Source organism: Triplophysa dalaica, chromosome 12 (assembly GCF_015846415.1).
Source record: "Triplophysa dalaica isolate WHDGS20190420 chromosome 12, ASM1584641v1, whole genome shotgun sequence".
NCBI lineage: Eukaryota > Metazoa > Chordata > Actinopteri > Cypriniformes > Nemacheilidae > Triplophysa > Triplophysa dalaica.
The window spans coordinates 10879298-10894310 of record NC_079553.1 but is presented as its reverse complement, the minus strand read 5'-3'; the positions used below and the strand labels follow the sequence as shown (position 1 = coordinate 10894310).

At 37.5% G+C, this 15013-nt stretch overlaps 1 protein-coding gene and 1 long non-coding RNA gene across 3 annotated transcripts in view; one reads left to right on the top strand and one right to left on the bottom strand.

Moving 5' to 3' along the window:
- LOC130432963 (uncharacterized) overlaps positions 1–11011 on the top strand; it is a 34251-nt gene extending 23240 nt beyond the window's left edge. Inside the window, exons 2-7 of one of the 2 annotated variants that reach the window (XR_008908509.1) lie at positions 64–124; positions 620–802; positions 7926–8041; positions 8967–9090; positions 9294–9343; positions 9682–11011. This is a non-coding gene — a long non-coding RNA (uncharacterized LOC130432963). Of the gene's footprint in view, positions 1–63; positions 125–619; positions 803–7925; positions 8042–8966; positions 9091–9293 lie in introns of both variants that reach the window. The other variant, XR_008908508.1, reaches the window with a different exon arrangement.
- Positions 4647–6172, bottom strand: twist1b (twist family bHLH transcription factor 1b). Its single transcript, XM_056762586.1, has 2 exons — positions 5511–6172; positions 4647–5131 (listed from the first exon to the last, which is right to left on the bottom strand). The coding sequence occupies exon 1, from the start codon at positions 6054–6056 to the stop codon at positions 5541–5543; it is 516 nt and encodes a 171-aa protein (XP_056618564.1). The 5' UTR covers positions 6057–6172; the 3' UTR covers positions 4647–5131; positions 5511–5540.
- Positions 11012–15013: the final 4002 nt, after the last annotated feature.

The following is a 15013-nucleotide window of genomic DNA, read 5'->3' as shown; positions in this document are numbered from 1 at the left end:
TAGTTCAGTTCTAAACGGCAGTATTTTAGGTTTAAATTCACTAGAAATTCTCTTTCCTAACAGGTTGGATCCAGATGGGGTGTCTCTCTGCCAAACAGAAGAGAGTTTCCTGGAGCAAAATGGTGTAAGTGATACGAGATGAGTATTTATGAAATCTCTGAACCTTATTTACATTAGGGGATGCTTTTTGTATACTGTAAATAAAACTTATTTTAATATACAAACAAAACATACATACCAAAAGCTTAATGACGATATATGCAAAAACGAACAGCACATTGATGTTATTAATGAATTGGAATAAACAAAATTCATAAATATAATCCTGGAATTATGGTCAAATATAATATAACTGAAATTCAATTTATGCTATTTTATTGATGGTTGACAGCTGATCATCTAATAAACATCTCTAAACATTAGCAGAAGGTTTGAAAGCTTTTCCTCGGACAACTGTTTTAACTTCCACTTCATGTTTATCCATCCTAAAACAGACAGTTCTATTTATGGAAAGGCAGATTGCGTAAATAAACAGTCCCCTACTTTATTATCCATGAAACACCACAATGGGCTTGTGTACTTCTCGTGCAGCGTTCTGATTGCCTGTTTATTTTCACAGCGGCCCTCCTGAGCCAATGGATGCTGGGCCAACCACCGTGAGGTGCCAAGTCTCTCCAGCCATTTCCTGTGTGTGACATCATTGTGTATCCCCTAGCGGCAGCATGATGCGTGTCTTGTCTGCTCTCTGGGTGGCGTGTGCTAAGCATTCCATAAACATGGGGTTCAGCGCTCTCTTTGTTGAGTGAGTTTAAAATGGAGACGTTTGATACTCTGTCATATTCAATGCAACACTTGCACCACTAGGGCCTTATTCCAACAAAACTAAAAGACTGCATTGAAGTTTCCAAAGGGATGTACTTTTCCATTATTTTAGTTCACTTTACTATATTATTCAATCTATTCAATCTAATGGGTTAAAAGATTAAATGTAGTAGGCATACATTTATTTCAAACTATCTGGGATAATCTGCAGAAAGACTTGTTATGTGACAATAAGACTGTGCACTATTTAAATACACTGCTAAACTACTTTATAAATTAATTAAATAGAACTATATGGATTAAATAAATTTTGTTTTTTTAACAGCTGTTTTCTTTGCATAATTAGTTTACAGCATTTATTCTTTACTTTTTACGAGAAAACTGTAATTATATTTGAGTTAAGAAATTGTGTCCTATAGGAAATAAAAGTTTTTCCATTTTATAGCACATAATCATAATTTTAAGGCAGGTTTACACATTTTAGTCAACTTTTCATGTTACGTATAACAGGTGCTTGTTAGTATAGTTTGGTGGTCCTTTGCTCCCTTCTGTATTCATTTTTTTAAACAGTACAATACCAATTATGGACCATTCATACTACTATTATTCAAAATATATTTTCGCAAATAGGAGATAGAATGTTAAGCTACTGGTATCAAGGTGTAGGTTTTATAGCCCTCAATCTTATTTCTGCACCCAGACATACCCTAACTGTGACCCTGCACATTAAACTCCGACCCTAGTTTCACCCTCTTTTTTCAGCTCTCACCATATTGTTCCCAATTGTGTCAAATGAAATGTCCCAAATGGGCACAAGCCTTTAATATAGGAAATACAACATGATAGATGGCAGGTGTTCTTCAAAAATGCTTTTATTTCTTTATAATCTTAAGTATTACAACATTAAGGTTAACAAATTGAACAAAGACAGAAGGTCAAAACTTATGTCTGTGACAGCTGTACTACCTGATACAGGTATTGTAGAATATTAAAGGGATGCTCCTCCCAAAAATAAAACCTCTGTCATGAATTACACCCCTAAAGTTGTTCCAAATCTGTTGAATTTTTTTTATACATTTTTAAAACAACTTGAATCAGAGTAAATGATGACAGTAGGCTATCCCTTTAAATGTAAAACATAAAAGCTTAAAATGGGACAAATAGGAAATGATTGACAACACAGGAATTATGAGTAAGGAATTAACAGTATTAAAAATTAAACGAATTGTTCCACATTCAGCTGACAAAACAACATGATTCACATTACTGCGAAACTTGTCGGTCATAATGATTTTTATCGCATTGGAAAGAGCAACTGTTTTAAAGAGCAGAATAAGGCTACACATCTTTAGTGAAAGATCAGTTAATTATTTGCCGCCAGGATGTCACCTCACCGTTAAATAAGCTGTATTAAAAACACATTTATCTTGTGATTAGACTAACTCACCCAATTCCCTATTTACATTTCACAATGCTAAACGTTTATTGTAGCTAATCTATATGCGTTTCTGAAAGATAAATATATAGGCCCACGTTTTAAGATGATTTCAGTTAATATAAAACACTTTACAACCACAAAAGGTCAATACAATGAGTTATTTAATACATATTTTATAATATTATGTAGAGCTAGCAGCTAACATACCATATTAATAAATACTTTTTTGACCTTAAACGCAAGATAATAGTTTCCCTTAAAAAGCTAGAATTGTTTATTATTATTGTTATCATCATCATTATTATTAATATTATTATTATTTGTTATTATTGGAGAAATAACTAGGCTATTAATAATAGTAGGCTAATGATGTGTCGGTCAAAAGTTGAAGTTGATCAAACGAGGCAGACTATGACATGACACCAAACAGTTTAACTTCTAAAGATCACTTGCTACAATTCCCTACTATTTTCTGAGAAGGTTTCTTGTAGCTATACACGAAAATGTTTTTTTCGTGTATTTCGTTCTTGTCAAGTAGGCCAATTGCTACGATTTTTACACAAATAACAGGTTTCCACAAAATAATAATAATAATAAAAAACGTCAAACACGCAAAAACGCAAATAATTGGACTTTGCTCTTGGAAACATGTACAGTACCTGTTCATACAGCAATAGGCTTCTTTGTGTGGGAAGCTCCCACGCGTGTTCCTTTCAAAATGGGATCCCACGGGCCGTGATTCAGGCCTTTCGAGCAAATATGTGAAATCACGCAGAGCTCGAATCTCCACGCGCTCTGCTTCTTTAATAAAAGCCAATGCTTTGTTTCTAAGTTTTTCAGTATAGTCTATTTAAAGGCGGACCTGAACATCTGTTCAATTCACGTGACTCTAAAATGTTAACATCTGTTCAAAATAAGTTTCATTCGTGTGCCTCTTACATCCATCTGCCAAACGCCTTACAACTGGAAATGAACTCAAACTTTGTCCCAGTTTTCCCTTGAAGTTCAACTAGATCTATATGATGTTTGTGTAGAAATTAGCACTATTATTTAAACCAACATGAATACGAAAATCAATCCCACATTAATCCTTCAAAACAAAAAAAAAACAAAAACAAAAAACTCTGTTGTTTGTTTGTATGTTTCTTAGGGGGATTTTACAGTAATAGTATTAAGGCTAACGTTTCAGTTGCACTCCGTGCAGACCAGCTTCATCCACCCCACCTTTTATGTCCTGCTGAAGGCAGCTTAAATTTCATAGACATCTGGGAATTCCACACATGCCTCAAAAACCCATTTACACACCTTCAAACGTGCACGTGTCTTTATTCCAAATATTCCATGATTTCAAAATACTTTTCCAGATCTTATATAAAACTAAAGGCAATCGACACGAAGTGTATTATCTGTATACATACTCCCCAAACGAATATAACAAAACACGTCTTTCTCAATCAAAAGAGTATAGGCTAAATACAGTTTTAAATTTATTTGCTAAAAATTGTAATTTAACTCGATCGAACAATTCGATGACAATTATTAAATACTTATTAATGAGTCCATGGATTAAAAATAAAAAGCTAGTCTGAGATCCTGTTTTTGTGCTTTTCCCGCACACAATATTTTTGGAGCAGCCTGTGGCTATACACATTGAGCTAAGTCCCAAGGGATGTGACCCTATGACGCACATGTGTTTATTTGTAATATCAACCGAATAAAATGCCAATATTTAGTTCAACTGTTAGAAAAATGAAATCATGGCATTTATCCATACTGCTCTTTTCACCCCTCCTTCATTTTGTGTATTTTCTTTAGTCAATCTTTCAACACATTGTTATGTCAATAATACCATATGATACCAGCCAAAAACCCAAAGCCATACAAGTCGAAATTAACCAGAACTCCTGGAATAAAGCATTACAGTCTTGTGCAATAGTTGAAGAATATAAAACGTATTCCAAAAACTACACACACACACATAGAAAAAAATGCCTTTTTCTTGTAAAAGCAATTACTGTCATATATTCTCTCTTCCGAAGCAGTCCAGCATAAACTTTTTCACTTTCTCTCCATTTTAAATATTGTAGTGTGTCTTAAATGAATGAAGCATGAATACTTTTAATAGTAAAGTGATACTAAAGGCAATCCTATTACATGTTTATTCGTGAATAGTTTTTTATTTCACTTTACTTAAGGAATGCATTGTTTCTTTTTTCGTGGGGCTATATTAAAAAAAAAGTTAACCAATAAGATGTAATTATATTACAATTAGTATACTATTCGTTACAATTGAATAAAGAAAGGGTATAAGAACATGCACAAATATTTCTTGCTTAAATGCAGAAATAGTTAAAAATAGCGAAATAATTTGGAAACTAGTCAAATATTAATTTTTAAATTCTTCATCTTTATTACACAAAGACATATTTATGTACAAAAGTAGCAAAAAATAAGAATGCATTTTGACACAGAATACATTTGCCTTCATTTTAATAATTGTGTCATCAATAAATAAATAGACTTGTACTAAAACTTTATATTTTACACAGGAAAAGAACTAGAGGCTTAATTTCCCATTTTCTGAGTCCTTGTGATGCAATTTCACTTTCTCCAAGAAAGCTTTGCACGACCGAGTGTTTTATAAAATTCATAAAAAATCATGCATAAGCACACCTTTCCAACATTCGTCGTCAATAATAACACTTGCGAAGAAGTCCATATGCAGCGCACGTGCAACAGTCCTCTGTCCGTGGCCTTCACGAGATAAAAGCCATGACCTCTGTTGAACGTTTGCCATTTTCCCCCATGAATCTGAAGGAATGCGCATATCCACAACTGCTCCACGAGTGTTTACCAGTGCGTGAACTTCACCTGCAAAGCATAATAAGACATTATTGACAGAAACTCACATTTTCCTAAGAAAAAATAATGCATACTTTTTATGAACCACTGTGTGTTGCAAATAGGCCATAATAATTCAAAAGCTGGTATTTCTAAAAATATACATTATATGATACATTTCTCCAAATAATTAGAATAATTAATGAATGATACTTTTTTCATAAGGAAAAGAGAAAAGTGTGGAAGCATAAACCCATTACCGACATTAAACGAATTCATCCGATCAGAAGTAAGCAATAACTGGTGATGTTAAAGCTTGAGTGTGGCTTTCAGTGTGTAGCTTTTAAAACATTATTTATATTAACAATTATTTAAGCATCTGAGTAGTGTGATAGAATCTAAAGCGTACCATTTGCACTCCAAAAAGTTTCCCTGCACACTAGTGAGATGCAGACATGGACCAGGCGCCCTCCATCCTCCAAACCGAGAACGCGTAACTCAAGCGCTCGTGAGCAACATAACTACAGCTTGCCATCTTGGAGTCCAGCTCGTCACTCTGTAAAACCTGACAGAGGAAATCGATGTACCTGGAGGCCAGTTTGAGCGTCTGTATTTTGCTCAGTTTATCGGACGGCAAGGTGGGGATGATTTTGCGCAACGATGCAAACGCTTCGTTTAACGACTGCGTTCTCTGTCGCTCGCGCACGTTCGCCATCACACGCTGAGTCTGCAGGTCTTCAAACGACTGAGGACTGCTGCTGCTATTGCTGGACTTCTTCCCCCTTTTCCCAAGGGTCGAACTATCGGAATCCTCCCCGTTTTTCCTGCTCGACCGTCTTTTCCTCGCGCACCTTTTCGGTGGCCTTTCGTGCTCTCCGTCGCTGTTGCTGTTGCTGAGGCTGTCCGCTGGAGATACCGGGGAGCTGGATGAGTCTCGCGCGGCTTCTTCGGGCATCTCGCTCAGGTCTGAAAGCGCGTGCGAATAAATGCTATCCCCTCATGAGAGTGAAATGCAGTTCCAAGCGAAAATATCTAAACATCCACGATTCCGAGAAACTTTGACTTAGGTTGAAAGCAAAAAGTTGGGGAGCTCTTATAGCCTGGTTAAGGGTTTGTGGGAAGAGAGGTGATTGGCCAAGAAAGTTCAAGACGTGAGAAGGAGGGTGGGGGAAATCTTTAAAAAACGCGAAGGGAAAACAGTTTAATAACTTCTTTTAAACTCTATTTTCTTGACAAGTTCGATGATTGTTTGGTGAACTTTAAAACACGAGTGCATGTTCAACTGAAAGTTTTTGTTGTGGTTTTATCAAACAAAAATAACTTAAAAGTATTTAAAATTAGCCTACATGTTCAGCCTCAACAAATTACAGAATTAGCTTGATGTTTCCCGTGTGATATAAATGTACAAACTGATTTTTGGTTAATTTAATTGTTTTAGAAGATTGCTTTTCATTTAATGAAAAAGACGTAAAACGCCAACACGACACTGAGTGTCGGGTTTAGCTTAATTTTGTCTTTAATTTTGTTTATAAACAAGAAATATTTCCACGTCTCAATTATTCATTTTAGATTGTATTTATATTCCAATACGACATGGACTTTGTGAAGGCCCTATAAACTTTTCCCTATGAAATACAAAAAAAAACCTAATATATATATATATATATGTGTGTGTGTGTAAACCCGTAAAACCAAAAGATTTTGGTATGTTTAAATATTAGTATTTATATTGGATATTTCTAATACACAAATATAATGCTTCGTCCTGAAGGACTGCAAAAAACTGTTATTGTATTGCTTTGTTTATATAACGGTAACTGATAAACATTGTCCGCAAGGGGTCGTGGTTTCTTTTTCATTTAGCTTTTGTTTATCTCAAACTTGCAGTTCAGGAATAAACGTGTTCATGTGCTGTAGTGCATTGTAACCTAACGATGTGTAAAAAGATGAATAAATGTCAAAGATACTTACAGAGCTTGAAGACTGGCAGGCAGCCCACCTTTCAAATGTTCACCTTTAAAAGCGTAAAATCAAGTTATAAAACCAGATTTATTTTCTTTCGATTACATCACATCCTAAATTTGTATCCTATGATGCTTTAATGTTCCTTATCCAGGCATAACATTACAGACCATAACTAACAGAAGACCTTTCAACAATGAAAAGATAACCCTAATAGATAAATTAGAACAATATTCACGTCTTGCATGATTTAAAATGATTGCACAATGTCTGCATATGAAGACGGATTGATAATACTTTTAGGGGATTTAATTTCGGCTTTTTGAGCAGCCGTTTCAGCTCCCTGGGTCTCCTAAAAGACAAACTTTAGATTGTCACACATCTAACACCACACACATGACATATAATCGATTTGCCTGCACAGGACTTTAGTGAGTGAGGATTGTGACTTGCTGTAAGTATGTGATGATGATTCATGCTCTGAGTCAGACATCTAGTGGTCCAAGAATCGGATACTTTACAGCTCCTCCTGCCGCACAGAGTGCAGGACTGGATCCAGCACGGATATGAAGCCAGATCACATCAGTAATGCCCCAATGACTGCTTTATTATGTATCATGTGGGCTGTGGAAGGAACTGCCTCCTCTCTTATAATCTTTGACCTGGGAAAATAATGAAACAAGCCAATAAATTTGTTTTTTAAGTGAGATATTATTGACCAATTCACTCCCTTAGTCCATCTTGCTTTTGTGTATATTTGGAAGGACAAACTGGTATTTAGTTACTGAAGCTGGGTGCAAGATTCTATGATTTTTTTAAGAGCTTTTTAGTTGAAGGTTTGGTTATTCTCATTGCCTTACAGCTTTTGCCTCAGTAAAGTTACGTCATGATGAGAGGCAGACTCCAGACATCATATCGGCTCCAGATAGGACCTGTCTGGCTGGCGAAAGGGAGAGGATACGAGCAAAGATTAGAGAGGTGAGGATGAATATAGACAGTTCTTGCCTGTCTGGAGCAGAAGACTGGACTATGAATAAGAGCTTTCAGAGGGGAGAGGAGGGGGGCTGTCAAAGTTTTATCAGGCGTCTGGATGTGGCTGGATTACCATTACAGACGTGAAACAAGGTGATTTCGAGCATTGAAAATGCTTGATTTTCCTTTGGTGGACTAATGAGACTAAGCCAAAGCAATAAAAAAACAATGAGGTACTGATTTAATTAAAATATGTTTTTTTTAATATAGCTGTGCTACATTGTGAATGTAGTCATGGCTGAAGGCTGTTATGCACAACACAGCAGATCGAAGCCTTAAAGTGCATGTTCATGCAAAAATTAAAAGTTTGTCATGATGGCTTTGTCTCCTGATTTCTTTCTTTGTTCTATAAATAGGGTTTTAAGTATTGTTTTGTGCTTTTCGATTATAGTGTGAGTAGATGATGACCCTTTGTTGAAGCTTCAAAAAGACACAGGACCAAAACAAATGCGATATCCTCAGCTCGAATAGAGAAACTGCATTCTTATGGCGCTTTTCCACTGCATGGCAGCGACAGGTTTAGTACGACTCGGTGCAGCTCACTTCAGCTTAGTTTGCTCTGCCACAGCAGAGTAATACCTCTTCAAAGTGGATGGGTATTATAAACTTATTGTCATATGAAAATCTTACAGCAAAGACCAGACAACGATCATTTGGTTTGCTATCAGTTATACAATCAGTTACTGTACCCAGTGCGAAACCCGCCAAAAGTAAGCTTTACCGCCCCGTACCGTGTAGTACTATATGCAGTGAAAAAGTGCCATTTGTGTACTCTCTTTGCAAGAAAAGAGGCACAAGTCCAGATGTTCATAAAATATTGCATTGTAGGTAAGTTTGTTTTTTACCATTCATACCATTCGTTTGTTTTCAGGACACTTGAAATATAAGGCACAAATCGCTTGGCCTCCCATCATAAAAACAAAGCAGCAGAACAGGAAAAAAATCCACATTTTGAAGAGCAAAGAAAACAATCAAAGGGTTTGAACAACATGAAAGTGAGTAAATAGTGATTTAATTTTTGTTTTTTGGCTGAACAATTCCTTTAAGATTCCTCTTTTCCAGGAATCATGCTGACATCTAAAGTATGTGATGACAGGCCTGAGATATATTTTTATTTTAAAGACATTTACAAGGATAATCATTTTGAGAACCTGATCTAGTTGGTGTTTTAAGATCAGACACTGTTCCATTGTTTCAGGGTTCCTGGTGCCACTGAGTCCCTCCATACCAGGTCCAAATCATTACTCAGTATGTCATGCCAGACCACACACACACACACACACACATACGCTATGGTGTTTTGGTTTTTAGTAGTAAAGCGGCAGACCATCTGTGGCACGGCAACAAAAATTCCCTTAAACAATGAAGGTGCCTAGTTAAGTTGCCAGTTAACCATGTGTTTTAACCTGAGGGTTTAGTGAAGACAGAGTTAACAGCGACATAATCCTTCAGCAAATCCATAGCGTACCTTAAGCATGCTATTAATCAAAGAGAAATCCTCAATGTTTAATCGTTACAACTATCAGTTTGAACTCAAGTTTTATCCCACCGCTTTTGTGTATTTGTTGGTTTGTGTTGACCGTCAGGGTCACTGTGAGTGCTACAGCTGCATACACGGATGAATACGGGATGTTGGGGTAACATACAGAGGTTGGGGGATGTGGACTCAGGGTGCAGTGCGAGCAGGGGAGGGGACGGATGGCCCCATGCCAAAATCAACAGAGGAAGGGGACGGATGCTCCTGCTGGCTCTGCAGTCCGTACTCGAGGGAAGCTCTGCTGTAACGTCCTCCCACCAGCGCTCTTTAACGTTCTCTTTGCAGCTGGGGAGAGAGAGAGGCGTCTCGCACTGGTTGTCTGAAGTATTAAAATTTGCGTGACCCTTACGTTTGGAATGGCTAGAACTGCAGACATGAGAAAACTTTTGGTTTTGTCAGCTTTAAGGCCGCTTGTTTCGCAGGCGATAAATTCTTTGGTGGTTTTTGTAAGCAGGAGATCTCCAAAAATGCGTGGGTGCAACAATAATATCTCTCCTCATGTCTGCGGCGTCACGATTTTTCCATTGTGCTAACCGTTCGATTCACCTACAGGCGTAGTTCTCCCAGCGAGCCACTCCTGCCTGTCAGTACACTATCACCGGCCCACCAATCAATGTTTTTTTTGGAACAATGTGCAGGCAGCCACAGTTGCTTTATTATGCACTGGCAGACATGTGCGGTGAAAACTCTCTTTAGCCCAAAGAATAATCTCAATTCATGATATTGGGACGAATATCGTGTTACCTCTCCGAGCTTCTGGCAGCTTGTTTGTTTAACTTTAATGAAGTGACTCAACAGCATGACTAGGAAGCTCGTCCATCTCGGCGGCTGGTGTGAGACCATCAGACAGAAATACGAAGACAGACAGCGCAAGAAAAATAGTTTGTGAGACAAACAAACAGAGTTGGAGGAAATCAAACAGCTCATGGAAGGGAGAGCGTGAGTGAGACAGGCAGCTTGAGAGAGAGAGAAAAAGTCTACAAGGAAAGAGGTGCAGAGTGAGCAGTGAGAACTTCAGCACCCTTCGGCCCTTCCCTGCAGGACACTGAAAGCTACACCTCTCCTGGGTGATCTCCAGGCCACAGTTCCTGGAAACGCCACTTTGAACTCTACTCCATAGATGCCTTTTCCTAGCACAGGAGATATTTAGGGTCCGCTGAACAAAACGTGAAGTGAATTTTATTGAAGAATGTTGTGCTACTTGTGCTACTGTCTTGGTAGAAAGCATTGCTGTACATACTGAAAATTGTTTAATGTCTTAATGTCTATAAATAAAATGTTTAAAAACGGTTTACACTTTACTTAAAAGGGATAATTCACCCAAAAATCAAATCTGTATAAATTACTTTGTTCTGATGAACACGGAGAATTTTTTTGGAAGAATGCTTATAACAGACAGATTTTGACAGAGGTTGTGGGTTCAATCCCAGGGGATTGCATCTACCTATGTACAAATGTATAGGATTATGGAATGTAAATCGCTTTGGGGAAAGTGTCTGCCAAATACTGTACATTAAAAAAAAAACTGTTATAATGTATAGTTACAATTATTCAGAAGTTGCCACAATGCATTATAAGGTGCATTACAAGGCAAAATTAATACATTAAAACTACTTTGTAATGCATTATACATATGTGCTTTAAGTACAGCGTTACCTATTATTCTGATTCAAATGTTTTTTTTTTCATTATATAAAAGTGGCATGTTACTGTCTTCCACACTTTTACCATTAGTTATGTTTAATGCTCTTCAAATGTTTATGACTGTTAATATATCAGACATTAAAAAAAAAACAGTGAAGGTGTCTATTATAAAGTCCACATAGCCCCGAGTAGAAGAAGAAGTAGAAGACCCTATGTGTGCTCATGCATGGGTATATGTGTATGTAAAAGCAGGTATTTGTATGTGCACCTGCAATTCACGCCTATAACAGCCATCTGCTGGGCATTAAAGAGGTGACGCTGGGTCGCTGTTTGTCTGCTGAAGAGACGACTGACGTGCAGCACAGCACATGTGGGGCTTGTTTTTTATGGGGAACTACGTAGGGGAGTAGGTAAGTGAGTCACATATGCAACAGTATTTTAAAAAACTGTTATTAAAGTGATAGTTCACCCAAAAATGAAAATACTGTCATCTGTTTTCATCTGAAAATACTGTTTTATTCATCCTCTTGACATTTTAAACTTGTTTGACTTTCTTCTGCAGAACACAAAAGTATAAAGAATACTGATAACTGAACAATGACTGTGCCCATTGTTTTGACACCAAACTAATGCAAGTGAACGGGTAGCGCTTTTGTTTGGGTGTACTAATATGAGAAATCGTCTCTTACATACTTTATACAGCCAATTATCTAGTCATTAATAAAGCTGGAAAGTATCATCCACTGTAACTCTGATTTCCTCTTTCAGGGAATTTAACTGTATCTGTCTTCTCCATTATAGGCGGGGTTGGCAGACCTCAGCTGCTACACCAAAAAATATACTTTCCCTTTTGGAAGGTTTAATGAATCCACTCATGTTGGCATTACATAAATGCATGTCACTATGTTGTAAGATAGGTATTTGGAAGAATGCTTATAACCAAACAGTCCCCCCCCATAGACTCCCATAGTTGGAAAAGTTACTTGATAATTTTTTTATGTTTGTTCTGTTGAACACAAAAGAAGACATTTTATAGAATGAAGAACAGCAAACTGTTCTGGGGGACTTTCGACTACCATTGAAGTGGAAGGTGAGAAAATGATGACAGAATTTTCATTTTTGGGTTTCAAGATGTCAGTCATTGCATCATCAGGTGTGTCATTTATCTGCTTTGATTGTTTTCAGCACCTTCTCGTCGGAGGCAGAAGTATGGACCGGAGTCTGTGTCCTAGCACCTTCTAAATTGATTCCTGTGTCCATTACAGTTCCTCAACCATCTGAGTGCTCGATGAAAAGAAGTTGAAACAGGAGGAAAAATGTAATTCTTAAGTCATTACATTGATTTCCGAACACTATCAATTCTCATTTTATATGTGATTTTAAATCATTTCTATATTCATTTACATTAATAATCATTGGATGAATATTTAATATACCCAATCTTTGTTCTCAGCAGCGTTTCCGGAGATTGATGAGTAATGCACGCTGCTGGAGGGACTACAAGTGTCCACAAGACCAGCTCACAGAACACCCAGAACGCTCTTACAAAGAGTACAGTATCAATGCGCTTTTATTTTTCAAAACTGAAACTCCTCATATTTTATATGAGTCATCTGATGAACTGGTCATTTAGCTGCTCTGATTTGTTTTCAGCGGCTGTTCCACGGAAGCAGAGGAGGACTCTGATAGCTGACTCAGGTGTCGAAGAGCTATGCGGTCTGCTGGAAGGGCTACACGTGTCTGCAAAGACCAAACTGACACCAGTTCCTGTACCTGAGTGAGTTAAACAAATTCTCTCCTTTTATAAGTGCTTGAATGTTTGCATAATTGTTCTTACAGTTCTTGTATTTATAGATGTACAGCTACATGCCTCGTCAGCCGCACCCCGGACTCGCAAACGTCATGTGGCATGAATACAATTTCCAGTTGGTAAGGCTACAAACAAAAAATCAATCAAAAATCAACACTTTCTGTCCAATCGAGTGCTCTGTAAACTCTGAAGCTCTGAAGCATCCCTACATGAAAATGAAGCTCCTAGTGAGCATTATAGGGGATAGAGAATGATTTAGCTATGAAGGAGACGATGAGCAAGTGCGGTTATGTCAGGATTGTGGGTGCAGAACCTAAATGCAGACGTGTGAGGATAACAAAACAGTTTACTTCATAAAAAGACAAAGCAAAAACCCACAAGGAGGCAAAATAACAAGACAGATGACAGAACACTAACTAGGATAACTGGACTAGGATACTCGACTTGACAGATCTACAAATAGCAGGACTGGAACAAACCTTTGACGTGTAGTCATCGGAAATGCACAAACGAACTGCACAAGACAGCAAACACCAGTGCATTAAATGAGGGAACTAACAAAGAAGATAACAATGAGCAGGTATGGTAATGAGACACAGGCGGGAGGCTAATCGACTAAACATGGAGGCAGGGACAAAAACGAGACCAGAGAGAGTGCATTACAGGTCAAAACAAACAATGTCATGTCCCTCTCTACACTAAACATGTGGGTCTGTCATGATTCTGCCACTAGACTAGAAAAACATGATCAAGGAGGCAGAATCATGACAGGTTAATATATGCGCCACTGCCAACGTTACAAATCTATGACTCGGACTACGATTACCTGATCCTTTCAGGTCAAATGTGTTGACGCGATTGCTTGGAGGTTTATGATTTTGAAAATGCAGTTTTATGGAGAAAATACTCAGCAATGGTTTTACATTAAGTTTTACATGGTATATCTTAAAAACATCTCATAGAAGTATGAACAACTTTAAAACGTGATTCTTACCACAGGAGGACTTTAAAATGAAACACAGAATTCTATGTATTGTTTAAAAATACTTTTGAATATGAATTATTAGTAGCTTAGGTGTTTAAGTGAGAGGAAGAGAGTGTATTGGAGTAGAATCGATATTGTCAGATACTAATTTGATGTTTGTTGATTGGTATTCATTCACAATTTGCCAACTCTGAAAGGGACAGTTCACCCAAAAACAAAAAAACATTTACTCACCCTCGAGTTGTTCCAAATCTGTATACATTTCTTTGTTCTGATGAACATGGAGAAAGATATTTAGGAGTATGGTTGTAACCAAACAGTTCTATTATAGTATGAAAAATAACAATAGTAGTCAAAAGTGCCCCAGAACTGTTTGGTTTCCTACATTCTTCAAAATATCTTCTTTTATGTGCAACAGAACAAAGACATTTTTCCTACTTTATACACCAGCACAGTGTGATGGCCAAAGGCAATTGTTGGTTTTGAACTCGGGTCGGCAGAACTTTCTGAGCTCAAAATCCAGTCAGTGACACCTCTGAAATGAATCACACAATGACATTGACATTTCTAGAGCGATGAGCCAACAAATGAAAAAGACTACTGCATATCTCCAAAAGCTTCCTCACTCATGTTGACATCACTGTGTTGTTTACTGCACACAGAGACAACTATGGAGAGAACATCCACACGAATGCGGGTTACCCCGAGTTCTCAGTGGATCTGTGAGGGGAGTAGAGAGATGATTTAGACAGCTCATCCTTCAAACACAGCCAAGAATGAGTCACAAAATCTTTGCTTGTATGAGTCAGTGGAACAAGGACACTGTTCATCCAATAGAGCAAATGTGGAGAGCAACCGGCAAGAGAAAAGATTGATTTAAAGAGCCATTGTTCAGTAACAGCCCATCGATAATTATGCATAAATCATTTTCCATGAATGCAG

What these genes read in the sequence shown, in the direction of transcription:
- twist1b (XM_056762586.1), bottom strand. Translation starts at nt 6,056, where the DNA reads ATGCCCGAAGAAGCCGCGCGAGACTCATCCAGCTCCCCGGTATCTCCA.